Here is a 27,348-nt window from a genome sequence, read left to right as displayed (position 1 = left end):
AATACAAACAGCCCACAATTTCACTCAGCTGTGCGTTTGGAAGCTCCTCTCAGTCCTTCTAAATGTGGGATGAGATTTCTTTCTGCAGTTTAAAGGATGAGGCTTTAAAGGCCACATATGCATTTTGGATAACGTCACATGAACATGGAGTAAAAACCTAGCACTGGAAACACAATAAAATAGGACTGCAAACATAATCTCTGAGAAGACATGCTCCGAGGTGAGCATTCTCAATTGTTCTCTGGTGTGGGAGATGTCCGTTCGGGAGGTGCAGAATCAGCTGCATGCTTATTTGCTCAGCTAGTTTGCTTCTCCCATGATAGCTCCCTGAAGAGGTTCAATACAAGCATGGATGGCCACCACAGCTCCTGTGAGCAACACAGATGCCTTCCCATGTGCCCAAACAAGCCTTCGGTTGTGCATGCTTGCATGTGCTCATGGCAGATGTTTCCAATGGGCCCACAAAAGTAGGGAAGCCCTGGTCGGGAAGAAATTTGCTCTTGCAAATTGGCCCTAACATTCAAGTACAGTGGTACCTCGGGTTAAGAACTTAATTTGTTCTGGAGGTCTGTTCTTAACCTGAAACTGTTCTTAACCTGAGGTACCACTTTAGCTAATGGGGCCTCCTGCTGCCACCGCCGCACAATTTCTGTTCTCATCCTGAAGCAAAGTTCTTAACCCAATTTCTGGGTTAGCTGAGTCTGTAACCTGAAGCATCTGTAACCAGAAGCATCTGTAACCTGAGGTACCACTGTAAATATTTTGTGTGTGTAGATGTATAGAGATGTATATAAATACATGTATATAAATGTATTTATTTAGTTATGAAAATATTTCTATATATGTTATAAGTGTAGGATTTGTGGGGGGGGGATTCTTTCCCCCCCAACTATAAATGAGAAGTTTTTGTTTTTTTAAAAAAGAACTGTATATTGCACAACCTAAAGAAAATCTGATACATGAGTGAGTGACGTCCAGGATAGCATGAGCAGGCTTCCCCTTCCTCCTGCAGCCCCCACAATCTGCTCCAGAGGATTGAGAAATCTGCTAGATTGGCTTTTGGGCCTGTGGGGGTGGGGTAAAGGTGTGTGGGGAAGAGAAACCAGATACTGTATTGCACAAGTGGAATTCCATTTCACAAGTGGGGAGACGTCACTGGATACTGCCCATAATTAGGAATCTCAAATACAGACAACTTTTGACAAAGTGCTGCAATATACTTGGTGGTGGTTGTTGTTTTAAAATGAATAACAATAGAGCTACAACAGGGATTAGGGAAGAGTATAAGAATAGCCTGTCCAGTCCAGCATTCTGTTCCCATTGTGGGCACCACATGTCCATTCAACACCTGCAAGCAGAACATGAATGCATTAGCCCTCTCTGCAACCTGGACTCCATGGCAAGCGGTATTCAGATGCATGGTGCCTCCAGTGCGGGAGATCATAGTCATCAAGGATAAACAACATTTGTCTAATCCCCTTTTTAAAGCCATCCAAGTTGGCTTGTGGTTGCAAATTCCATAGTTGTGACTATGTGCTGTGTGAAGTGGTACTTCCTTTTGTCTGTTCTGAATCTTCCAGTATTCAGCTTCACTGGATGACTCCAGCATCTTCTAGTATTTTGAGAAAGGGAGAAAAAGGCCTCCCTATTCACTTTATCCACAACATGCTTGGTTTCAGACACATCTATCATGTCCATCCCCCGTTACCCACCTTCCCCCCCCAAAAAAAGCCAGAAAATGTTAGGATCTTTCTTCATAGGGCAGTTGTTCAAGCCTCATGATCACTGTGGTTTCCTTATTCAGAATCTTTCCAGCTCTTCAATACCTTGTTTGAGATGTGGCAATTAGAACTGTACACAGTACTCCAAGTGCGCTTGCACATGGTGAGATAACATTTCAGCTATTATGGTCACCTAGAGTTTTCATCTTATCAAAGCACCAACATGAACAAATGAAATAGTAATCAACTCTTGAAAGATTAAATATCCCTTAATACAGATGTAATGGAATTTATTCCTAACCTACCTGCATGCTTCTATAACCCACAACTTTCCAAACTTTTCAAGTTGGTGACAAACTTTTTAGACACGCATCATTTCGTGACAGTAATTCAGTTTTCCTCGCAAACCGGAGGTTAAACTAATCCTTTTCCAACCCTGGGCTGATCGCAGAGAGCATTCCTGTGACACACCTACACACTGCAGCTGACACACTAAACATGTCACAACACACGGTTTGGAAAGCTCTGCTATAGCCAATGGCCACAGTCCTACTCAAGGTTAGGTGCAGGGATACTTGCATTTACTTCAACTGGCTTAAATGCATCTACCGCTGTATTGAACTGTGGCCAGTATGACCTCAGCTAAACTCCACACAGTATGATTTTGCTCTGCAGATAAGCATTAGCAACACTGCTGAAATAATTAACCTTTGTGCTAGCTATAGTATGGCTCCAAAGTAAAAATAGCCAATCAGATCTGCAGTACAAACACATCATATTTTTAATCAGGCAAATCAGCATATTCTCCTGCAGTGCTGAAGGTATAACTGGCTAATCTCACTTTAGAGTGATTTATTGCACTGAGATAGTGGCACAGTTGGATATGAGACCAAACCATATTCTAAGTGCACAGAACAAGCACTGCTTATATGTCATCAGCGGTCTGAAGCCACTGTGTTCTTTGACAGGATTTTACCAATAATAACGTGGGCATATATTGGACCACCTGAGCTCTGACTGTTTGTGTTTCCTTGCCAGAACTGGTCTAGAAGCTCAATTTCACTCCTTTGTGACCAGATTCTCCCCGCAGAAGAACTGGCTTTGTTGTCAAGCTGAAATGAAGATGCTCCCTGACTGGACCACCCTGCCGAAGGTAGCCTGGGAACATTTCCACTCTTCTTTTTGTTATTTGAATAACATTGCAGAATCATCACACAAACATAACCTCCCTATCGGACTCTCTCATCTCCTTCCATCAGTGAAGGAAGATAACAACAACACTGCAACCTTCTCTAGATAGAAAGCAACAGTTACAAGCTCCCCCTAATTCAGGCTGAGTCTGGGTCATGGTAACACACTGACACTCACCCAGCCCTCCTTGCCCCATCTTTATTTGGGTTTCCATAATAGTTGCATTTGGTCTATTGGTAGAATCATAGAATCATAGAGTTGGAAGAGACCACAAGGGCCATCGAGTCCAACCCCCTGCTAAGCAGGAAACACCATCAGAGCACTCCTGACATATCATTGTCAAGCCTCTGCTTAAAGACCTCCAAAGAAGGAGACTCCACCACACTTCTTGGCAGCAAATTCCATTGTCGAACAGCTCTTACTGTCAGGATGTTCTTCCTAATGTTTAGGTGGAATCTTCTTTCTTGTAGTTTGGATCCATTGCTCCGTGTCCGCTTCTCTGGAGCAGTAGAAAACAACCTTTCTCCCTCCTCTATGTGACATCCTTTTATATATTTGAACATGGCTATCATATCACCCCTTAACCTCCTCTTCTCCAGGCTAAACATGCCCAGCTCCCTTAGCCGTTCCTCAAAAGGCATCATGTCCAGGCCTTTGACCATTTTGGTTGCCCTCCTCTGGACACGTTCCAGTTTGTCAGTGTCCTTCTTGAACTGTGGTGCCCAGAACTGGACACAGTACTCCAGGTGAGGTCTGACCAGAGCAGAATACAGTGGCACTATTACTTCCCTTGATCTAGATGCTATACTCCTATTGATGCAGCCCAGAATTGCATTGGCTTTTTTAGCTGCCGCGTCACACTGTTGGCTCATGTCAAGTTTGTGGTCAACCAAGACTCCTAGATCCTTTTCACATGTACTGCTCTCAAGCCAGGTGTCACCCATCTTGTATTTGTGCCTCTCATTTTTTTTTGCCCAAGTGCAATACTTTACATTTCTCCCTGTTAAAATTCATCTTGTTTGTTTTGGCCCAGTTCTCTAATCTGTCAAGGTCGTTTTGAAGTGTGATCCTGTCCTCTGGGGTGTTAGCCACCCCTCCCAGTTTGGTGTCATCTGCAAATTTGATCAGGATGCCCTTGAGTCCATCATCCAAGTGGTAATAGAAGTGGAGAAAGGGCGGTTGCCCTGTGCCCCCTTTTGTAGGCTTTCCAGAGGAACCATGATGTCAGAACCACCAAATGTGCCTTGTTGGGCCTGATCCACCAGGGCAGGGGAGCAGAAACATACAATTTTCTTATATGTGCTGGAACAGGCTTCCTCAACCTCAGCCCTCCAGATGTTTTTGGCCTACAACTCCCATGATTCCTAGCTAGCAGGACCAGTGGCCAGGGATGATGGAAATTGTAGTCTCAAAACATCTGGAGGGCCGAGTTTGAGGAAGCCTGTGCTGGAAGCTGCCCAGAGTGGCTGGGAAAACCCAGCCGGATGGGCAGGGTATAAATGTTGCTGTTATTATTACTATTACTATTACTATTACTATTATTATTATACCTCTCTGAGCTGAAGCAGGGACATAGAAGAGCAGCAGGGAGGCGACTGCAAAACACCTTCGCTAGGAATGCATTTTTATATTTCAGAAATATATACAGGATAGAGTATATCCAGTGCTTTTTTCTGGGGCTACGCAGGGGCACGCATACCCCTAAACATTCTGTGAATCTTTGTACTTTTGTCCATTTACTGTATTTATTTTTCCTGATTTGAACTATAAAATTGTGATTTTCTTGAGTCAAAATGAGAGTACCTCTAAACATTTTTTTTAAAAGAAAAAAAAAAGGACTGAGTATATCGCTGTTAGGCAAGAGCAGAAGTTGTCCACTTCGGTCTCGAAGCTAAAGGCTCTGCCTTGTTTCCTAACACACATTCCCAATTTCCTTCCAAAACTCTCTCTACCCGCGCTGGAGAGTTCGCTAAAAAAAGACGCGGAGGAGCAGGAGGAGGGAACCGTGTCTCTCTGTTAAAATAATCCCTCTTTGTTCACCCGCAGACAAGGCACTCTCGCGGCTCTGTGTCCTTCCGCACGCAGCTAGAAGCGGGCGGGTTTGTTGGTTGGCTGGCTGGCTGCCTCTTGCTCTCGCGCTCCCTCGCCCCGCCCCTCGCCGAAGGTGATTCGGCGCGAGGCCGGGGCCGGCGCGTGGGAGGGGCCGCCGCCGCCGCCGTTGTTGCCGTTGGAAAGCGGCTCCTTTTGTGTTTTCCCCCACAATGCACCAGCGCCTCCTCCTCCGCGGGAAAGCAAAATGGCGAAGGGCTGCGGTGGAGGCGAAGGGCTGCCCGTGAGGCTGCCTTGAGCTTCGTCCTCGTCCAGCCCAACCCCCCTCCCCGGTCCAAGGGTCCTATAGAGCCCCCAGCCCACCCCCGTGAGGCGGTTGGTTCGCGAGGAGCCCGGTCGGCGGGAGGCTTCTCTCGGGAGGAGCGCGTTGAGCTCACTTGATTTCCCTGTATGAAGCGGGTGGCCCCACCGGAGAGACCGAATGAGGTGGGTGAAGGGAGCGGGTAGGGTAGCTGTGGGGGGGGGGGTCCCGGGAAGGGAAGCCCCCCCCCTCGGCTGGCGCAGAGAGCGGGAGAAAGAGCTGGGCTCCGTCTCCCCTCCCCTCCGCGCCCTCAGTTTCCTCCGCTGGCTGGATTTCCTTTCTCTGTTCTCCCCAAATCCGGTTTTGTTGGGTGGAGGGAACCGACATCACGAAGGCCTCTCTCTCTCTCTCTCTTCCACCCTCCACTCCGACCTTATTTTTAATTGCGCTTTGTTAAAAGAAGGCGGGGAGGGGTGTGTTTGGGTGATATTACTGGCGACAGAAAAGCTGTATTTGTGGGTTTGAAGGGGCTTCTGGTTGTATTTCCCCTCCCCACCTCCCAGCCTGGAGACCAAAACAAAGGCGAGGGCCTCCCGGGTGGGGGTGGGGAAGAGGGTGGCACTTTGATAGCTCGTGGCGACCTCGACTCCCAGGGAACGGGGAAGTTTCCTGGCTTTGTTGATCCGTACCTATGAACGAGCCCGCGGCGTTTTGTTGTTTTGTTATGATCGTCGCTCTTTGCCTGTGTAGATGTTTATGTGGTGTTTAGAAAATGAGGGGGTCCGGTAATTTTAGACTCTGGATTTGCAAAAAAAACAAAACAACCCCCAATAAAGATGGTATTGCATATTATTTCAAAGGGTGTTCGTTACTCTCCTCTTCATCCCATGTTTATAGTTTTAACACATTCCTGGTATGTTAGAGCAAAAGAAGTTTAGCAGCCCTGAGATAGATAAATGGCCACACACAGTGAGTCTTCTAAAAGAGGCCCCATGGAATATGTGTACTCTGTATCCGTGGGGCTTCTTTTAAAGGACTCACCCTGTGTGTGTGTGTGTGTGTGTGTGTGTGTGTGTACACATGCACACACGCTTAGGCTCGATCCTCATGATGGGCAAAAGATTCCTGCATTGCAGGGGTTAGGACTAGATGATTCCTTGTGGTCCCTTCCTACTTGTGATTAATTGCAATTTCTGTCCAGCTGCTGTTTGCTTAGTGGTCTTGGTTGATGTCCTTCCACTGTCACTTCGCTATTGCAAAGTATTTTATGTTTTTTCTCTCTTTGATGTGGATAGCACAGATTACATTATTCTGGTTTTCAAATGTTACTGTGCCACTCATCTCAGTGTTTTGGTTGTTTGTTCCTTATGTGAAAAGCAGATTCAGTTCATGAATTAAATTGAGGGTGTCCTCTTTTCTTTGGGGGAAAAATCAGTTTCACAAGCTTTTAACTCATTTCTGGGATGCTAAATTCTCCACTATGACTGCCAGCCTCTCTTTAGAATTCCTGAATTCCAGGTACTCTGTGGCAGTATGGTGGAATTGGAGCAGCAGTATGTAAGAAAACTATCTTGAGAAAGTGTAGATAAGTGGGGCATGGCAACCCTCCTGGTGAACAAAGGTAATAGGTGTATATATATATCCCACCCTTTCTCTGAGGAACTCAAGGCAGCATACATAGGTCTCTCCACACCCTTTTATCCTTGCAGTAACCCTGAAGATGGTTAGGCTGAGTAAGTACAGTGCGATCGCATCTTGCACAGAGGGTAAGTTTTGGGGATGGTGCGCACACACAAAAATACATATACTCGAACAACCCCCTTGGAACCACTTCCATGCAAGCAATCTTACCTTCTGGAGCTGATGCACCACATGGGTCTTACTCCAACAAGCAAGGCAGAGAGCTTTTAAGTTGTCAGTCTTGCTTACCAGACTCTGGGAGGCTCTCAGAAGATCTCGTGAGAGGCACCCATAGCCTGGTAAGCAAGACTAAGAGCTTAAAAACTTTCCACCCTGGGGAAACCCTGTACAAGAAGAGCTTTTAAGCTCTTCAGCTTCCATGCATTTAAATTGTGTGATTTTAGCCAGCTGGCCTTCAACTGCATAAAGCTGAAATTGCATGTGTTAAATGTATGTTGCAGGTTACCTGTACAGGCAGTCATTGTGACAGCCCAATAACGAAGCCTCCACTAACACTATACAATGAAAAATGTCAGTTATTCTTTGGTGAAGAAAAAGAGAGAGCCAGTATTGTGAAAGAGCAACATATCTCAACCTTGGGGCCCCAGATGCTGGACGACAACTCCCATCATCCCTAGCTAGCAGGACCAGTGGTCAGGGATGATGGGAGTTGTAGTCCCAACAACATCTGGGGACCTAAGGTTGAGAAAGGCTGGTTAGAGGTTAAGAGTAGTACGACTTTGGAGAGTTGGATTCAAGTGCTTCTTCAGCTGTGAAGATTACTGGGTTCCCATGGGCTAGCTCAGGGGTCGGCAAGGTTTACCTTCCCTGGGCCGGTTCACTCCAGCTGAGATCCCACTGTGGACCGGATTGTACACGTGTGTGAGTGCGCACGCGATTTCCGGCACCGTGGAAGCAAGTCCCCGCACCGTGTTGCACTGGTTTAGCGCAGTGGGGAGGGGGCTCGCCGAGCAGGTGGCTCGATTCGAGGGCAGCTCATGGGCCATTTAAACAACCCCTGTTGACCGCTTGTGGCCCATGGGCCTTAGGTTTCCTATCCCTGGGCTAGCTAGTCACTTAGTCTTTGCCTAATTTCTTCACAAGATTGTTGAGAAGAAGAATTTGGATTTGATATCTTGCTTTCTCACTACCCTAAGGAGTCTCAAAGTGGCTAACAATCTCCTTTCCCTTCCTCCCCCACAACAAACACTCTGTGAGATGAATGGGGCTGAGAGACTTTAGAGAAATGTGACTAGCCCAAGGTCACCCAGCAGCTGCATGTGGAGGAGCGGGGAATTGAACCAGCCATGTAGGGTGCCTTGAGCTCCTTGCAAGAAATATAGTATATAATTAAATGATTTAAAATATATTCCAGGTAGTTGTTATTTATCTACTGGAATATTTTGGTAATTAATCTCACTTGATTTAACAAGAGGTTGCGGGGACTGCAGGCTTACTGAGGGCACATTAGCATGGGACTGGGTATTGGGGAAGCATGTTTTTTCTGATATATTAATTGGTATATTCAAGCTAAGTGCACCCCTGCATTGTCTTTCTGCATGTTCGCACAACAAATGAAAGAAATTGTGGATTCAGTGATAGTGATAAAATCAACACATGGGAGCTTGGTTGCTTGTGAAGCCCACAAACGAGGGGGAGCATAGCAGCCTCCAACTTCTGTGTAAAAAAGTAAGATAGTCACTTCCTACAAAGTTCATTGCACAGCACACAGTTCCTTACCTGCTCTATTTAGCTGTTTATTTACACACTTATTATATCACTTTTAACTACAGTAACCTCTAAGTAGTTTACACCCACACTGTCCTTGTTGTCCACCTTAAGGGTTCTAGGTGGAGGTCTTCCTAGCTAGAATACACACAGTTGTTAGAACTAGAACTGCCTGGGACTGAACATGTTATATTATATGCAAAAACATGAAATGTACCGTATTTTTCGCTCTATAAGACGCACCAGACCGCAAGACGCATCTAATTTTTGGAGGAGGAAAACAAGAAAAAAAAATTCTGACTCTCAGAAGCCAGAACAGCAAGAGGGATCGCTGCGCAGTGAAAGCAGCAATCCCTCTTGCTGTTCTGGCTTCTGGGATAGCTGCGCAGCCTGCATTCGCTCCATAAGATGCACACACATTTCCCCTTACTTTTCAGGAGGGAAAAAGTGAGTCTTATAGAGCAAAAAATACAGTAATACAGGCAACCGCCTTTTTGTGCACATTCAAAGAATGTGGGGAACCGGGTTTGCGTCTCCGCTCCTCCACATACAGCTGCTGGGTGACCTTGGGCTAGTCACACTTCTTTGAAGTCTCTCAGCCCCACTCACCTCACAGAGAGTTTGTTGTGGGGGAGGAAGGGAAAGGAGAATGTTAGCCACTTTGAGACTCCTTCGGGTAGTGATAAAGCGGGATATCAAATTCAAACTACTGCTGCTGCTGCTGCTGCTGCTGCAAAGCACAATGACATATGAATGCACCTCACTTTTCAGTCCAAACTTTGGAAAAGGAAAAAAGAAAAGCTATACTCTGTTATCTGTATGTTTTCTTTATTTTAACTTGAAAACTAGTGGGCAGGTTGTCCCAATCCTCAAAATCCCTTGTGCATCTTACCAAAACAAGAGAGGGTCTTCAGCTCTTATCTAAGCCTTACCTCCTCATTGAAGCATTGACTTCCTTCTGCAGAACAGAAGGATTGGTGATTGCCATGTTCCATTCCTCATTACCTCACAGCTGCTTCCTGGCTGCTGTTCACATTCCCTGGAGCATGTGAAGTGGTCATTGATGGGCAGTTAACATCTCATCTACCTTCAGTAGCCAGCGACCATTTGCATGGCAGACAAGTTGAGTCCCCAACACTTACTTCTATGTCTTACAGCATGTAGAGCGGCTTCATTGCTGGGTCCTCATTATTAAGCGGTTGAAATGGGACTCTGAGCTAGCCCTACTCTGGAAGCAGGGCTGTGGCATCCTGTAGGTCTACTTGAAGTCCAATAGAGTCAGTTGCAGCAAGCCCTTCTCAGAGCAGCGGCAACTCAGAATTTTAACCTTTTCAAGCTTACCAACTTGCTCGAGCAGAAGAATACGTGCGGGAGCAAGCTCAACTTGCTTCGTGCAGTGGCGCTTTATCATCTTGTGTGCACAGTGTGAACATGTGTAAGTCTCAGTCTGCTGCATCTGTGTGTCGTGTTTTCTGATAGTTGTGGTGTGCAGAAAGGGGAAGTACCACCTTCTGGATTACCAGCATCAGTTGGTGGTAGAGTAGGAGGAAATGGGGATGGGGGGAGACCACTTCTATTGCCATGATCTGCTCTAGACTTTGCCAGCTCTGTTTCTGCCCCCAGTTTAGTCATGTCCAGCTATCTCTGCAGTATTTTACCATTTTGCTTCAGTGTTGCACTATTGCTCTCCTGTTTTGTTTGCACTGAGCTGAGAGCTAGATTGCAGTGCCACTGATCAGCTATGAACATCTACTCCTTATGCAGTTCTTCCAAGCTACCAACCTCATCCTGGTGCACTTCTAGTTCCATGTACGTTTAGAAATCGTATGTATTTAGAAACCAGTGTAACAAGCTTTGTGTTCTTGTTTGGAGAAAGTTGGGGGTGTGTGTATATATATATATATATATATATATATATATATATATGTAATTCAGCCAATTATATGAGGTCTAGCTGAATGCAGATATCTATCAACTGTGGGAGCAGAAGCCCGCTTCCCTATGTGGATTTCCTATACAGTGGTACCTCGGGTTACATATGCTTCAGGTTACAGACTCCACTAACCCAGAAATAGTACCTTGGGTGAAGAACTTTGTTTCAGGATGAGAACAGAAATTGTGCTCTGGCGGCAGCAGGAGGCCCCGTTAGCTAAAGTGGTGCTTCAGGTTAAGAACAGTTTCAGGTTAAGAACGGACCTCCGGAACAAATTAAGTACTTAACCCGAGGTACCACTGTAGTTTCTCCTTCCATCACTAAGAAAGTAATAGCGTATTAAAAGGAAAATATTATTCTCTCATGTCATCGATGGTATGACGGAAGATTACCTTTTTTACTACTGTTTTCATAAGCATAACACTTGACAATCACAAAAACATCATAATTTGCTTATCTTAAAAAATGATTATACAAGTATTAGTGGTATATTGACTTTTCTTAATGATGATATTGCCTTTTTAAATTATTGGGGTATATTTGGGTATTGGCAACCAAATGCAAGTTTGTAGTATTAATATAAATTTAGAATTGCAGTTTGAATATCCTAAGTAGCCATGGCCAGTGGATTGTCACTTGGTAAAAAAGTAAAATGGGCCTTCTTGGTGATAGCACCCACTCTCCAGAACGCTGTCTCCAAGGTAATTGGGATGGAAGCAGCAATGATCTCTAAAACATATTCAGCAAACCTTTACTCAAAAGTAGACCCATTAATTTCAGTGTTTGTTCTGAATAAAACTTAGCTGAATACCACCCTATATGTTTATCCAAGCTTTCCTGGACTCTTGATTATGTTCTTTTTTAAAGGGGTTTTATTTGTGATACATGTTTTGCTTTTTTATCTAGTTTTTAGGAATTTTTAAATTGAATTTTGTATTTTTATGTGGACTGCTTAAAATACTGTGGAGCAAGCCCCATTGAACACAGTGGGGCTTCGTACAGTCATACCTCTGGATAAATATGCTTCAGGATAAGTATTTTTGGGTTGCGCTCCGCGGTGACCCAGAAGTAACTGGGTGCGTTACTTCTGGGTTTCGCCACATGCGCAGACGGTCAAAATGATGTCATGAGCGGAAGCAGTGAAACGCGACGCACAGTCGCGTCTTATGTTCTATTCAGGATGCGAACGGGGCTCCAGAACAGATCCCGTTCGCATCCTGAGGTACCACTGTAGTGAACATGAGTAGGATTATAATAATGCTAATTTTATTATTTGTAGCATACCCATCTGACTGGGTTGCCCCAGGCAGTATGGGTGGCTTCCAGCATATATAAGAACATAATAGAATGTTATGTTCTCTTTTAACACAATTCTGTACTTGTCAATATTGTTGTTGTGTTGTGTACAGCTGGTTTTGGGGGCTCTTCTATCAGTAGACATTTTCAATGGATGAGTTCCATCCCTCTATCCCAGTGTTCCCCAGTGATTATAGGGAAGATGAGGCTAGCCTAATTCACTTGTTAAAATTTGGTAGATAAATTATTGGGTGCAGGGGAACACTCTTTCATTAATACCACATTCTCCTTTTCACTGTGTGCGGAAAGTTGGAATTCATGATTTACCTGGCACTGCATCCATCCCAAGATTTAGAAGCCAAGAGCAGTGTTTGCTCTATTTCCTTACAACTTTCTGTAAGTGTCTTGGTTATGGTTTTGTGTTCCGATGTGTTATGCAAATACTCACTTTTTATTATTACAAATGGCACCAAATGACCATTTTACTCGTTAGTTGTGCAAGTAATTCAGATGACACCCTAAAATATAGGCTTAGCATGTGCAAGTTTCACTGCTTACGGATCAGTACTACTTGAGTATTTGGAAAGTACTGCAAAGAAACAGGTTGTAAAGGAAATTTCAGAGGATTATATTGGCAGTAGAAATGGCAGAACTCTGATGTTTACAGCTCAATCTTGACATCCAGGAATATGACCTACTTCCCCAGCCCTGAATTTTGATATTGCACTAGCTACAATTCCCCAGGAAAAAGGCTAACTTCATCTTTCATATTCATATCTCAGATTTTTCTTCAGATAAGTTCTGCTTTCAGTCCCACTCCTATTTTGAGTACTCTCTTTTTTCAGTATATTAACTTAATTAGATTGTATTTATTTGCATTGTAGTGTCACATGGCTTGTAGTTTTCTGATGGCTTTTAACTGGAGGGTTGCAAGGTGCAAAGAGGGCTTTATATTTTTACTACAAGAAGAAGAGCAAGTGACAAATTATTCATATTAATTCTACATTTATTTTTGTTCTTACTTTAGAGACTCTACGGGGGTGGGTAATTCAGTGGTCCACAAGCGGTCTCCTTTACGCCGAAACCAAAAACCACCAACGTCCTTGACCAAACTGTCCTCGCGGGATGGACAGAAAACCAAAAAGCCAGTGTGCAAATTTGAAGAAGGTCAAGATGTCCTAGCTAGATGGTCAGATGGCTTGTTTTATCTTGGAACTATCAAAAAGGTAATTTGTGTCCAACATCCTTGTAAAATTATCATACTTCTGAGGCTGTGCCACCTAAACACTAACATTTATTCTCCTTTTCAGATAAACAAACTTAAGCAGAGCTGCTTCATAATATTTGAAGACAGTTCCAAATCCTGGGTTCTCTGGAAGGACATACAAACAGGCAAGAACCTTACTTTATTTTTATTGACACTTTGAAATTTCAGACCTCATCTATTTCCAGTCTTGTCCCAGTGAGAGACCCCACGGGAGGGAACAGAATAAAGTTGAAGGCTTGGTCAGGGAGTTTGCGTTAATAGACACTTTAGGTCCCTTTTTGACAACTCTGCATTGATCTTGGATGGGCAACATTTATCAGCATTGGCCTTAAAGCAGGCACAGGCAAACGCCAGCCCTCCAGATGTTTGGGACTACAGTTCCCATCACCCCTGACCACTGGTCCTGTTAGCTAGGAGTGATGGGAATTGTAGTCCCAAACACCTGGAGGGCCGGAATCGATTTCTTATGCCTCTGCTGGAAGCAAGACCTGGCTGAGCCATCTGTATGGCAATGTCCTGTTTGAGGAACTTCCCCAGGGAAGTGCATCTGTTTCTGTTTAGATGTAAACAGCTGGCCCCCAAAATATGATTAGCTATTGCAATCATTTTTACACTGGTCATCATCCTGAGCTTTTATAGGAAAGAGGCGAAGAGGGTGATATAAAAATCAGTTTAATAATAACATGTAGTTTTATTCCGCGAGCTGGCTGGCGGTGTGCAGCTTCTCTCTCCCCCCCCCCCAAGATGCGGGCAGGAAACACCCCCCAGATCGCTCCCCACTTGCTGCAGCATTGAGGGAAGCCGCACTTCTGCCAAACGGATGGCTGGCGGCACCCTGCTTCTCTCCCCCCCCAATGCCACTATCGGTGTATTGGATGACCCCAGTTTTTTGACGTGATTTTTGAGTCAAAAAGCCTCGTACAATATACAGAAAAATACGGTAATACAACTGGTATCCGTTTCGTGTATGTATTTTATTTATTTAATGTAAGCTATAACTTTTTATTGTTTTAGGAGCTACTGAAAGTGGGGAAATGGTCTGTACAATATGCCAGGAAGAATATTCAGAAGCACCCAATGAAATGGTTATTTGTGATAAGTGTGGTCAAGGTAAAGTGAACTTCTTAATGTGCAGATTTTTTAAGAAAATCAGGATTGTATTACACAGTGTCACTCAGCTGATGGCAAGGGTTCCATCAGCAAAAGAGGAAGGGGATTTTATTTTTTTATCTATGTATCTGTTTATTTATTTAGCCAATTCACTATTCCCTCTACAGCCTTTCATATGCTCTTGAAGCTACTCCACAGGTTCCCTTAATATTCTGGAGCAGATTGCTGGAGGCAGGGGTTTGCAGAAAATTGCTCCCCTTCCTGTTTTGCTGATGGAAGCCTTACCATCAGCTGAGTGACACAGTTAAGTTAGTGTTGTGTCCACTGTAAGTACATGGGGTGAGATTGAGTGTTGTGCCAGCGGACCTGACAGGTCTTCCTCGTCCTTCTCTTCCCTTCTCCAGCTGGAGGGTCCTCTAGCCCTTCAGAGCAGATTTGGTGTATGTGTGGTGTGTGTAGGAGAGGAATTGGAAGTTCTCTTGTAGGTCTGTTACATAAGCAGGCTGGCACTGTTACATGTCGTCCTGTTGATACGGTTGTGTACAAATGGGATATGCATTGTACCTCTTGACATAAAATACATTTGAATTATAATGTAAATCAGAAGATGGTTTGGGTTTTCTTTATTGTCACGTGCCATTAAAGGTTAAGGTGGCAAGGGTGTTTAGTAACCTTACTGTAATAAAAATTAAAAAAATATTTTTAAATTCAGGTTATCACCAGCTGTGTCACACACCAAATATTGATTCAAGCGTGATAGATTCAGATGATAAATGGCTTTGCCGGCAGTGTGTCTTTGCAACAACAACAAAGGTAAGTTATCCACTTAGTGAAGTGACTACAGTTTAAATTTGAACTTGATTTTGTATAGTAGTGGTCGCTGCTTCAATCTGTTTTATTCCAGAGAGGTGGCGCACTTAAGAAAGGACCAAATGCCAAAGCACTGCAAGTCATGAAGCAGACATTGCCTTACAATGTATCCGACCTTGAATGGGATGCAGGCCATAAAACAAATGCCCAACAGTGTTATTGCTACTGTGGAGGTCCTGGAGAGTAAGCATGTTGAAACTCTTATGAAAAGATTTTCTCTCAGATTTATTGCTGTATATTCTATTAAATGCCAGTAATCTGTATGAGAGCTGAATGCTGTGTTCTGTTCCAGAAATATTACGTATATACCGTATTTTTTGCACAATAACACTCACTTTTTTCCTCATAGAAAGTAAGGGGAAATGTCTGTGCGTGTTATGGAGCAAATGCCTGCGGGTGGCGGGGGGGGGGGGAATCTGCTGCAGTCATGAGCAGAGGATCTATGGTTCCCCTTCCTTCCCTCCTCCGTGGTTACAAAGCATGGATCCACATGGATCCTCAGGATTTTTGCATTGGGCTACTCCAAACTCACTGTCAGATCACATGTCTGTGGCCACAGCATGAACCACAAAAATCATATATCCACTATTTCATTTAGAATATTATTTTTCTTGTTTTCCTCCTCTAAAAACTACGTGCGTGTTATGGTCTGGTGCGTGTTATAGAGCGAAAAATACGGTATTTATAAGGCAATTTTAGTACAGTAATGGCCATTGTATCAGCGACCCTAGGCTTTCATTACACTTTCTGTTCAGTTTTAAAGTCTGCATTCATAAAAATAGGATTGTTAAGCTCACGTTCCTACACGTTTAACTTGGGAGCAAGCTTCATTAAACATATTGGGCTGTATTCAACTAAGTCCTACTTGGAGTAGAGCAGACCCACAGAAATTAATGAACCTAGGGTTATGTTGATTACCTTAGGTGAGTCTACTCTGAATAGGACTAGCATTGAATAGCACCCAGTGGGAGTTACTTTCAAGTAAACATGCATAATATTAAGCCACACATTGGAGTAAAATTATGATAAAATTTCCTTCAGCTTTTTGCCCGCTAAGTGTCACTTTTCCATTTACTGAAATGGAATGGATTTCATCCAGATCTGCCATGCAGAACAGGCTTCCACTCATCACCTTTCTTTCTTCCCACCTACAGCCTCCTATGGGCCCTCAAAATCTCCTACGGGAGGTTGGGGGATTCTCCAGAGCAAGTTTTTTTGGGGAAGGGCTGCAGTGAGAAGGAGAGAAAGGTGAAATCATGTTCTGTGAGCAGAAGTCTGTTTGCACAAATTTGGATTCTGCCCCATGTGTTTGCACTTCAGTAGGGAACACGTAACACATTCCAATTCAATTCTTTCCTTTCTTCCTTCTGTTAACGAAGCTGGTATTTAAAGATGCTACAGTGCTGCAAATGCAAACAGTGGTTTCATGAGGCTTGTGTGCAGTGCCTCCAAAAGCCAATGCTGTTTGGTGACAGGTAAGGTGTATTTTCTTGATCCTACTTGTGTTTGTCAGGGTTTTATTCTGGGGGGCAGGGCAGGGCAGGGGGAGAGACAAGGAAAGAATGCATTTATACCTATAGCATCATAATACTATTATTTTCTGCACACTTGCAGTTATGACATGTGGTGACGTTCTTATTGCTGTTCCTGATTAGGATTGTATTAGTCTATATTTTTATTTGTAATTTGTTACAGAAAGACAGAATATATACCTAGCTATGTATTTAGTTAGCCTGTATAAATAAAGTTACCTAGATAAAGATAGTTATCTTAACAATTATATTTATAATAACCGCTCCTTATGCAAAAATTCAGTTTTCCAAACATAAAGAATTATGCCCAAACCTCAATATAAACGCCACAGATTTAGATAGCCAAACAACCTTTTCCGTGCTTTGTTGGTTGACTGCAGCCATTTTGGGCAGAAACTATGGAGGGAGTGGGGAATAAGACAAATGAGAGAGCAGGAGAGATCAGACAAATCAGTTTTTCCTTTGTCTCTCTTTTGCTGGTTGGCTGCAAGCATTTCAGGAAGAAACCATAGAGGGTAGGTGAAGAGGTCAGACAAATCCAGATTAGAAATGTTCCCATAAGAATCAATATGAATCATGGACTTGTTTTGTGAACGCTCACTTAACGAACAATTTTCAGGGAATGCATTGTGTTTGGTAACTGGGACTTGCATGTATATAAAACAAAGGAAGCATTTTAAGTTCACAAATCTAGATAACTATTAATTATTTGCTATGCTACTAAGTAGCATGTATTGGCTCCTTTGGGCTTTGAAGTCATAGACATCGTGAAAAGTGAATATGTTGCTACAAGTAAGTACCTTCTCAGCAATTACTTTTTTGGTTATTTATTTTTATTTTTAGGTTTTATACATTCATTTGTTCAGTTTGTAGTTCTGGACCAGAATACCTCAAACGTTTACCCTTGCAATGGTAAGTACAATGTTGCACTGGAGGAAATCATTCAGTAAACTAATAATTCAGTAAGTTGTTTTTAGTTGGTTCTCATAACATGCCTTTCGCTAATGTTTCTGGGGCAAGGGCCCCATTGACTCATGATCAGGCTTCTAGGGGTCAGATGTCAAAGTTGGCATGTCCAAGGAAGGTGCAACAGTTTTAAAGGTTTTTCTAAGGGACATATTTGGGGATTTTGTAAGGTCACAAAAACGTTTTGGCAGCACAGAATTGCAGTAGGGTGCACATGAGAGTAGTCAGTTAAAATACTTTTTAAAAAATGGGTTAAGGGAGGTGACGTTGAAGGATGACAAAAAACTGGGTATCACAGCAGGGCACAGATTAGCTACCCTTGCTGTAAACAAAGCACAAATAGTCCTCTAGTAAGTTTGTGAACAATTACTGTTATTAGTGTATTCCTCCTCTCTGGCTTCATATTGAGAAACAGAAATAAAATGTCTAGTAAGTGGTCATTCTTAATAAAAAGGTAAGGCTGTTGTCAGTTTTCTTGGTCACCAACAGGTAGTGCTGTGCTGTGCTGTGCTGTGAAATATGGCATGACAACAGACTTCTGCAAGCTGCTAGGCCATCATATCAGTGTTGGAGGGTGAGAAGGGATGTGGTGGAGAGAGAGGAAGGCTCTCCAGCTGTAGTTTGTTGCCCTCTTCTGTTCTTCTGTTGCCCTCACTTCCTACCTCTTCTGCTGAATCTCAAACAGTGTCATTGGTGTGAAGAAGACAGTATGAGCAGGGGAGGGGAGAGCAGGGAATGGAGAAGGGGGGTTGTCAAGGGAGCGGGAGGTAGGCCTGGCTGGCAGGCAAAGCAAGCTGGGGCATGACCCCAGTAGTTTATAAAGTTTATAAAGTTGTAAAGTTCCTTAATGTAGCACAGTATGCTGGCTGATTTATGAAGAGTCACATCACTACTTTAGCCGGGTGGGGTTCATACCTATGACATTTTAAAATTTCCTAATTGTTTTTATTAAAACCTTTTGAATTCTAGGGTAGATATAGCACACCTATGCCTTTACAACCTAAGTGTTATTCACAAAAAGAAATACTTTGATTCGGAGCTTGAACTCATGACATACATTAATGAAAACTGGGATCGACTCCACCCTGGTGAGGTAAGTTGTTGAAATGCTATTGGTCATCAGGTCAAACTATTGTGATCAGTAGACTTTTAAAAAATGGGCTAGTCCATTTACAGAATATATCAAGGGTATAACATTCTTGTCCTAATGAAATGATAGCTGGTTTTCAGAGGATTACGTTAGGGTTGTAAGCGAGGGACTTTAACATGCACACCAGTAGCTACAAAAGGCTGTCATTTAGCACATTAAGCCATAGCTTAAAATAAACAATGGTTTAATGTAAATGATCACTATGTTGGTGCACACTGCCTGAGAGTTCCATTGTGGTTGCTGCACCACAGACAAAGCAAACCAGAGTGTGTGATTTGTTTCTCTTCAACAAATCAAGAATGGTGACCAAGAATTGTCTTTGGCTTACCACTCATTGTTTGTCTGGAAAGAAACAAGTGTGTTTAGACAACATTACAAGCCAAACACTGTAGGAACTTTGCACTGCTCATTCATAGTAAGCCACAGTTTTAAAGAGTTGGTTTAAACTGGTTGTGGTTTCATATGAGATGTGATCCAGGCCAGTAAGAAGCTCTTAGTGCAACTTGTGGACTGCATCGTGGCCTAATTCCACCCCCACCTTTCCCTCTACTGTAATTTACCAGTTGATCAAGCATTGTTGCCCAATGTGTTTTCTCATCATTGCGCCACATCACTGGCTGCTCTTGATGTATTGTGTAATGTTGATTTTTTGCATTGTGGTTCTAGTTTTGTTTTTAATGTTACATTTCTGTTAGCTATCCTGAGCTCTCATGAAAGGAAGGGTGGGGTATAATAGGGAGGGGGAGGTTTATGAACGTGATCAAGTCATGGAAAAAGTTGTAATACCGGTTACAGAAAAGAGTGAAGAGAATTCAAGAAAGTCAGTGCATGAGTTGGTAGCAGCTCCATAGAATCATAGGTTTTTTTGCAGGTACAGCCTGATTTCCATTATGCACAAAATTGAATGGAAACCGTGACAGTGGCCTGAAACATAATTTTATGTACAGACAACGACCGATAAATATCCGCCTGATTGACAGTGCCAAACGCAGAAGTGACCTGAAAAATTTGCTAAACATACCACTAAAAGGGCCCCCCCACTCTGCCAACATGCGTGGGGGCTGTGGAAACCCCACATGCAAAGTGGTCAGCTCTATTGTACAAGATGACAGAGATCCCACTACACTATTAGAAAAAAACCCTAACCGCTTTATTGCATTTATTTGTGTAAAATGTGTGCCACACAAATCTGGCATCATTTTCTGTGCGCTTACCTCTAATAAAAATTGTTAACTCTATTTGTAAAATGCTTGTTTCCTGTCATTATAATGATAGTTGCAGTAAATTCAGTACCAAAAATAACAGGCTGGATGGTGATTACTTTTCCCTGATTGCACCTAATCTAGAAAAGATTGAGGATTTCAAAATTATTTTTAATAACAATGTTTTAAAAATTCATAAATGTACCATTAAAAAAACACTGAGACAGAATAATGCACTATGCATACAATCTCAATAAGACTTCATTCTCCTCTCCTCCCTCTGTAGCCCATCACACTCCAAAAAACAATTCTGTTATTTAGCTGCTTTGTTTCATTGTACCTGATACAGAAGTAGCCTGTTGGTAATATGTAAATAAAATAAAGCATGTTATTTTATTAACATTTATTGCTTTATTAATAAAACACTCCTAAACATGAATGCTATGCTTAGTTGTTTGAACAGATGTGGAATTTAGGAATTCTCCCTACAATTTCCATACTACCTTGTTAGGATGTTGAAGTTATTCAGCATACTACTTTTTCAAATTTCATTGTCTTAATAGTCAAATGCAGTAGGTATTCTAGAATATTACTCTAGAATTCCTAATGCATGTAGGAATTCTAGAATACAAATACACTTTGTCTCTTTGAATGGCTGAAGGTAATAATTGTGATTAGAAGTTTTACTGTAACTTTTAGTAGGTTAAATCACTTCTTAATACTTTACAGCTGGCAGACACACCAAAATCTGAAAGATATGAGCATGTTCTGGAGGCATTAAATGATTACAAGACTATGTAAGTTGATAGGGTTTTTATACACTTTTCTCTTCTTGATTTTGTCCTGAGGTTTCTTTGAAAGATTCCCTAAAAACATGTCCATGGTAGCAGCAGGAGGAGGCACTGCAAAATTGTTTAAAGTCAAATCTGTAGTTATTGAGATACAAGTTAGGTGTTTAGCTGTCCTTTCACTGCATTTGAAGGGAATTAAAGAAGGGACATAATATTGGTACTAGTAAGTTAAATTGGGGTTTATGTGTATAGTCAAAGAAATACTTGTAGCTTCATGTTCTGTGTTTAATGTTTAACAATGTAGGTTTATGTCTGGAAAGGAAATAAAGAAGAAAAAGCATTTGTTTGGTTTGAGAATTCGAGTTCCCCCTTGCCCCCCAAATGCTGCTTTTAAGGCTGAGAAAGAGCCTGAGGGAACTTCACATGAGTTCAAAATTAAAGGCAGAAAGTCATCTAAACCTGTGCCTGATCAGAGGTAAATCATGATTTGTTCTCTATTGGAGTAAATAAATTATTTGGCAAATAACTGGTAAATGGTAAACTGGTAAATGATACTTTTAAGTATCCAGATATGCAAATATTTATTAATTCCAGATTAATTACCACTGATTTCAGTGGCAGTTTGCAGGAATTATTGGGGGGGGGTGTTCTGTAGGATATCTTCAAATAGCACTGGTTAATATGTTACGCTTTCTCTTTGAAACTGAAGTTTTGCTTAATAGAATTAGTTTAGGCCTAGAATATTAACTGTTGTGTATAAGCTAATACTATAAAATGTTGCTTTATAGTAATAATCCTTATATAATAAGCAAATTAAATCAATTGGTTGGGTTCATATCTGCTCAGAGAACAAAATGTCCCTCCTGAAGATGTCCTCCGTGGAATCTGCAGTATTAGGCAACAGTTGCCCAGTCTTAAATTTCTGTTTCTTGAGCAAAGTGACATGAGACATAGCATGTTTAGTGGTGGCAACCTGCCTATGAAACTCCTTCCCAAGTGAGATTCAGTCTTTCTCCACTCTAGAAGGTGAAAGACAATTTTATTTGTCCAGGCTTATTAATCATTGGATAAATTATGGTGCCGCTGCTGCTATTTTTCTGTTTTACTATGACTTTGTGGTTTTAATGATGATTTATTGATGTGTAATTTTATTCTTTCTCAGCCACTCTGAACTTCAGATTGGAAGAAGGGCAGGATATAAAAGTACCATATAAATAAAGCTTAAAGTCTGACCCAGATTGGGTACTACATCATATATTTCTAGAATGTTTCCCCATGTGAGTTATGGCCTTTATCACATTGTGCTAGCCTAAAAGTATATCAGTATGATGAGGATGAAGGGCTCCAACAAAATCCTCCTGGTGCCAACGCTAAAATTCTTTCCCCATAGATCACAACTAACAAGAACAGCAACCTCTGCATTTCTGCTGTTTACATAGGGCAAGACCATGAAGAAAGGCTCTTCTTCCTTTGCTTGGATATGTGGTAGCACTGCTAATGGGGATGCTTCTCTTTGGCAATAGCCATATTCATACATAAAGAAAGAACATAGTTTAAGACTACATGAACAAGTCTCTGTGCAGCCAAGCAAAGCCTCAAGACTAATAACACTCCCAGCTCTCCTATTATTCAAAGACATGCATGCATTCCTGCAGTGGTTATCTTCTGGGTCCTATTAGTGTGTAACAAAAAGTCACAACGTGAGTTTCTTATAGAGAAAGTAATCATGTTTGATAAATGATGATGGTAAAAAAATGAAATCATAAATAATACTCAAACATGCATTCTTTTGGGGTATCTTTTAAAAATGACTGTGGACGTCCTTGTAGGGAAGTTACTAATGGTGTAGAACGAAAGGGGAAGAAAAAATCTGTAGGCCGTCCACCGGGCCCATATACCAGAAAAATGATCCAGAAGATGTCTGAGCCATCTATTTTAGTAAGTGGCATTTTCATTTACTCGCTGATTACTTTATCGACTTAAAAATGGCCAATATGTTAAACAGTATTTAAAAATAAAAAGCTATATCTCCTTGAAAAGGCAAGTATTTGCACAGCCTGAAAAGTTCTGTTCTTTTTTTTTTTCCCCTTCCCCTTGGGAAAAGGAACCTGTTGTAGTGCAAGAATCTCCTCCTTTGGATTTACCTAGCACTACTGGGTGAGTAGGGGAAATGTACTCTTAAATTTGTATTGTTCTTGCTTGGCTAATGTCTGATCAGATCAGATTTTAATATTTGATTACTTTTATCACATGGCAACATGAAATGGCTCAGATCTGATGGAACTGCACATTCATCCAATACCTCAGATGTGGAATCCACAGGTGCTGCCAGTACAAAAGAAACTACCTCAAACAGTATTTCCAAGCATTACAGGTACACTGCCATTTGCTTTATGCTGTGTGAGTGAAATGGTGGATTGCAGCTATTACTGGAAAGGTGACCCAATTATATGAAACATGTTGGCTCGGATTCTAATATAACTTCTCTCTGGAATGTTGGCAAGTCTCAACCATGGGGGGCTGCTGGAGGAAGAGGAGGTAACTGCACAAAATAGGGTCCCAAGAAATTAGAAAGGTCACAGAAATTTTTCCATCCCTTTCTTTCAGCAGTCTCCTGTTCCACACCCACCATTTGCCATTTTGTTAAAATTCTTTTACCACCCTTCATTCTTTTCAGGGTTTCAAGGTACAGTGGTGCCCCGCAAGACGAATGCCTCGCAAGACAAAAAACCCGCTAGACGAAAGGGTTTTCCGTTTTTCGAGGCGCTTCGCAAGACGAATTTCCCTATGGGCTTGCTTCGCAAGACGAAAACGTATTGCGAGTCTTGCGAGTTTTTCCCCTCCCCCCTTTTTCTAAGCCACTAATAGCGCTAATCTGCTAAGCCGCTAATAGGGATGCTCCGCAAGACGAAAAAACCGCTAGACGAAGAGACTCGCGGAATGGATTATTTTCGTCTTGTGAGGCACCACTGTAGTATACAGTCGTAATACAAATACAGTAATAGAACAACCATTGCAGTCAATCAAATTGGCTTGAAACAGAGTAGCAAACTACCTGATACTAGAAGAATCGCAACGGTTGCCACCAGGTAGACTGTTCTAGGGACTGTCTCAAAGTTTGGGGGTGTCAGCAGTGCAAGTCCCGTGTTGTTTTTTGAGTACCATATCTGATAAGGAAGGCACATGGAGGGGAAAAGATCTTAAAACACATACAGATTGGTTTGTAATGGGGCTCAAGTTGTGCAGGATATAGATATATACCCACACATATACAGAAAACAAGAGAAAGTAGAAAAATACAAACAAGAAGAAGGAAACGGATATACAAAGGGTAGACTCCCATTGTTCAGGGTTTTATTGGTAATTACCGGCATCTTGAATTGGGCCTGGAAACAAACAAGCAAGCAGTGATATGTGTAAATCGATGCTTTATTTTGCATAAACTGAAGCTTTGATCACCTTCAAGGATAGTCCCTTGGAGGATAGCAATACAACAGATGTATTGCTATAATCCAACAGATGTATTGCTATAATCCAACTGGAAAATTACTAGGCCATGGATGCAAATTATATTATGAGGGTGGAGCTCAACTATTGCTATCCTCCAAGGATTTCCACTGGTGCAACAGGACATTTCCCCACAACCCCACCCTGTCATAGGTTTGGGGGAATCCCTGGAGCAGATTTTGGGGGCGCACAGGGGAAGAACATTATGTAAGGAGAAATAGTTGCTCTGAAGGAAAGTTCACTTAAACGCTATGTTGAATACCACCCTCAACCTTAAATTATTGTTTCTTATCTTCCGTAGTTTGTCTGAATCCAGGAAAAGGACACGAACAGGAAGAACTTGGCCAGCTGCAATCCCACACTTAAGGAGAAGAGGGCGCCTTCCACGTAAAGCACTCCAGATTCAGAATTCCGAAATTGTGAAAGATGACGAAGGCAAAAATGATTACCAGTATGATGAACTTAATACAGAAATACTTAATAACTTGGCAGATCAGGAGTTACAACTTAATCATCTTAAAAACTCCATTACCAGTTACTTTGGTGCAGCAGGTAGGATAGCTTGTGGTGAAAAATACCGTGTTTTGGCACGTCGAGTGACACTCGATGGAAAAGTGCAGTATCTTGTGGAGTGGGAAGGAGCAACTGCCTCCTGACTGTAGTACTGAACATGTTTGCTGCACTGTTTTATTTATAGGCACTGTTTATATAAATCAGGAGTGCAGAAGGAAACCAAGTTAGCCTTAACATTTCTTTCTTAACAGTACAAAACATTGTGCTGAAAATTCTACCATTTTTTAAATGAGGCTGGATTTTTTTAAGATAAGGATTTAGATTGTTTAGGGCGGGAATCTGGGATTTCATTTGCTTTTAAATGTGCACGACTTCAGAAGAGACTTGTCTAGAGAACATTCCATGTGGGTAGAGAATATTTTCTGTAGCTAGAACAAATTTTTAGTAAGATTTCGTAATCTTTTCTTACCCAAATGTTTGCAAAAGTGTATTTCTACTTTGACAACCCTAGATTTTCATAAGGTGCAGTGTATATAATTCCTACTGAGGACTGTAAAATATTGAAATCTTTCAAGCAAAGTGTAAAAAAATATATTGAGCTTGTAAATTGCTCTGTGACTAGACTTCATTGTCTTTTTAATATATTCTTTGCATGTGTGTATATATACACATACGTGTGCATGTGTATATATGTGTGTGATTGTGACCTATGCAATATAAATTATGGGATTGGGCAGCTTTTGACTATATATCCCATAATTCTTTTATCAGGAATAGTTGCAGTATTTACACAGCAGCATTTCTTCTCAGGCTTTAATGGGTGCTGTTGTTTGCCACATACTACAGAATATGTGTCAAATGAGTGCTGTGTGTTTTCGCAGTGAGTGCAGTCGTTAATGTCATATGCCTTCGGAAAATAATTCAGGCTGCAATCCTCCACATAGAGGCCCAGTGAAGAAAAGATTTGGTATACCTTTCAGGTACACATAATCCCTCCCTGTCTCTCCTGTGCAGATTCCCCTTCCTTTCAGCATTAAGATATGTTTCAGCACTACATATACATAGTGCTAGAGATCCATGTATAGTTGCCAGGAGTACTTTTGCTATACCTTAGCCAAGGTTAAGAAATATGGGAATAATTTCATCTATTGTGGACCAGGTTGCTTTGAGGCTGCAAACCTGTACACACTTACCTGGGAGTAAGCCCTAGTGAGCTCCATGGGACAAACTGCTGAGCAGACATGCTGAGGATTGTGGTGTAAATCTTCTTGATCTAAGCAGCCTGGCTGCACAGTATTGCAGCCTCAGTTAATGTTGGAGAAAGTTAGCTGTCTGACACAAATCTGAACTTGAAAATTTGAACATAAACTCTGGCTAGGAGAAAAAAGGATTTGTGACACATTGATTGTAAATTTTGTCTCCCAGTTAATTAAAAAGTCTGCAGGAATCACAATATTCCTTTTGTATGTAATGTTCTGTAGTCATGTTTGATAAACATAGTTGGAGCAAAGTGTTTAATTGCACAGGGTCAACAAACAGTATGTTGCCACTTGAAGTAACAATACTGCTTTTATTACAATATTACCTCTTCTGTTCTTATAAATATGAATCAAGTTTTAAATGAGTAACTTTATTTTACTTGTAAAATAACAAGTGTTTTTGTCGGGGCTAGATGTATTTTCTTTATTGGTTTTGAGTTGTTCTTTGTTTTTTGTTTTGCCAAAGAGTGTAAACAACTACTTTTTCTGATGGTTTCTCATTTTACTGCCTAATGGTTTACTGTCAGACACGAGCTTGCCAACAAAACAAAAAATATGACTTTAAATAGTGAGAGGCTATATGGCTAAACCTAATTGTACTAAAATTGACTTAAAAACAAAATGCTGTTATGATTGTTAAGGGAAATAAATATTTTGTCACCACCTTATATAGCCAAAGGAAGCATAGACAAAATATGTTGTTCTGTGCTTGTGGCTGGCCAGTAAACTTACAAGCTTTACAAAGGTGATAATTTAAGTATACTTTTCTTTGCCTTCACTAGAAACATGAATCTCTTTTCCCTTCACACAGTCTTGGCTATTAAGTTAAAGTTGCCTTGCCTATAGCTGCAATATTTTGATAAGACCCAGGTTACTTTTTGAATGTTGGTCTCTTGGGACAATGCAAATTGTAGTTGTGATGTTAACAGCCAGATTTCCATTAATTTTCTTTTCCACAATCTTTGTAATTCACATCAAACACCAGCAGTATTTGCAGTAGGGCTTCCATACAAAGACAGCAGTTGGAATTGAGTTGGGGAGAGAAATTGACAAACTATCAACATATTTTTAGCTGTTTTTGTTCTCATTTTGTCACAGTGGTTGACATGTTTGTATTACTGAAACTGTTCTCACGTTTTTAAAATCAACATTAAATGTGTGTATTTTTAAGAAGTTGTTCCTATTTTTGTTATACAGGTGTGAACTGTAGTTATATCTTAAAAGCCTGAGTTAAGTGTGTTTCCTTAAGTAAATTCAATGGGACTTTATAAACATGTTCTGG

General features: G+C 41.6%; 1 protein-coding gene across 1 annotated transcript; it reads left to right on the top strand.

Annotated features, from left to right (window-relative positions):
- The first annotated feature begins 5,167 nt into the window (after positions 1 to 5,167).
- Positions 5,168 to 27,239, top strand: MTF2 (metal response element binding transcription factor 2). The gene is made up of 15 exons (XM_079981430.1): positions 5,168 to 5,447; positions 12,927 to 13,125; positions 13,210 to 13,291; positions 14,181 to 14,276; positions 14,989 to 15,089; positions 15,181 to 15,329; positions 16,526 to 16,621; positions 17,522 to 17,590; positions 18,614 to 18,737; positions 20,726 to 20,793; positions 21,092 to 21,262; positions 22,617 to 22,725; positions 22,892 to 22,944; positions 23,060 to 23,161; positions 24,596 to 27,239. The coding sequence occupies exons 1-15, from the start codon at positions 5,443 to 5,445 to the stop codon at positions 24,948 to 24,950; spliced, it is 1,779 nt and encodes a 592-aa protein (XP_079837556.1). The 5' UTR covers positions 5,168 to 5,442; the 3' UTR covers positions 24,951 to 27,239.
- The last annotated feature ends 109 nt before the right edge of the window (positions 27,240 to 27,348 follow it).

The sequence above is a fragment of the Podarcis cretensis genome (genome assembly GCF_951804945.1).
Source record: "Podarcis cretensis genome assembly, chromosome: 6".
NCBI lineage: Eukaryota > Metazoa > Chordata > Lepidosauria > Squamata > Lacertidae > Podarcis > Podarcis cretensis.
The sequence above is the reverse complement of the archived record's forward strand: the minus strand, read 5'-3'. Positions and strand labels throughout refer to the sequence as shown.

What these genes read in the sequence shown, in the direction of transcription:
- MTF2 (XM_079981430.1), top strand. An exon ending in CCAATGCTGTTTGGTGACAG is followed by an intron (nt 16,622 to 17,521) that starts GTAAGGTGTATT and finishes TTTTATTTTTAG; the next exon opens with GTTTTATACATTCATTTGTT. An exon ending in TGTCTGAGCCATCTATTTTA is followed by an intron (nt 22,726 to 22,891) that starts GTAAGTGGCATT and finishes CCTTGGGAAAAG; the next exon opens with GAACCTGTTGTAGTGCAAGA.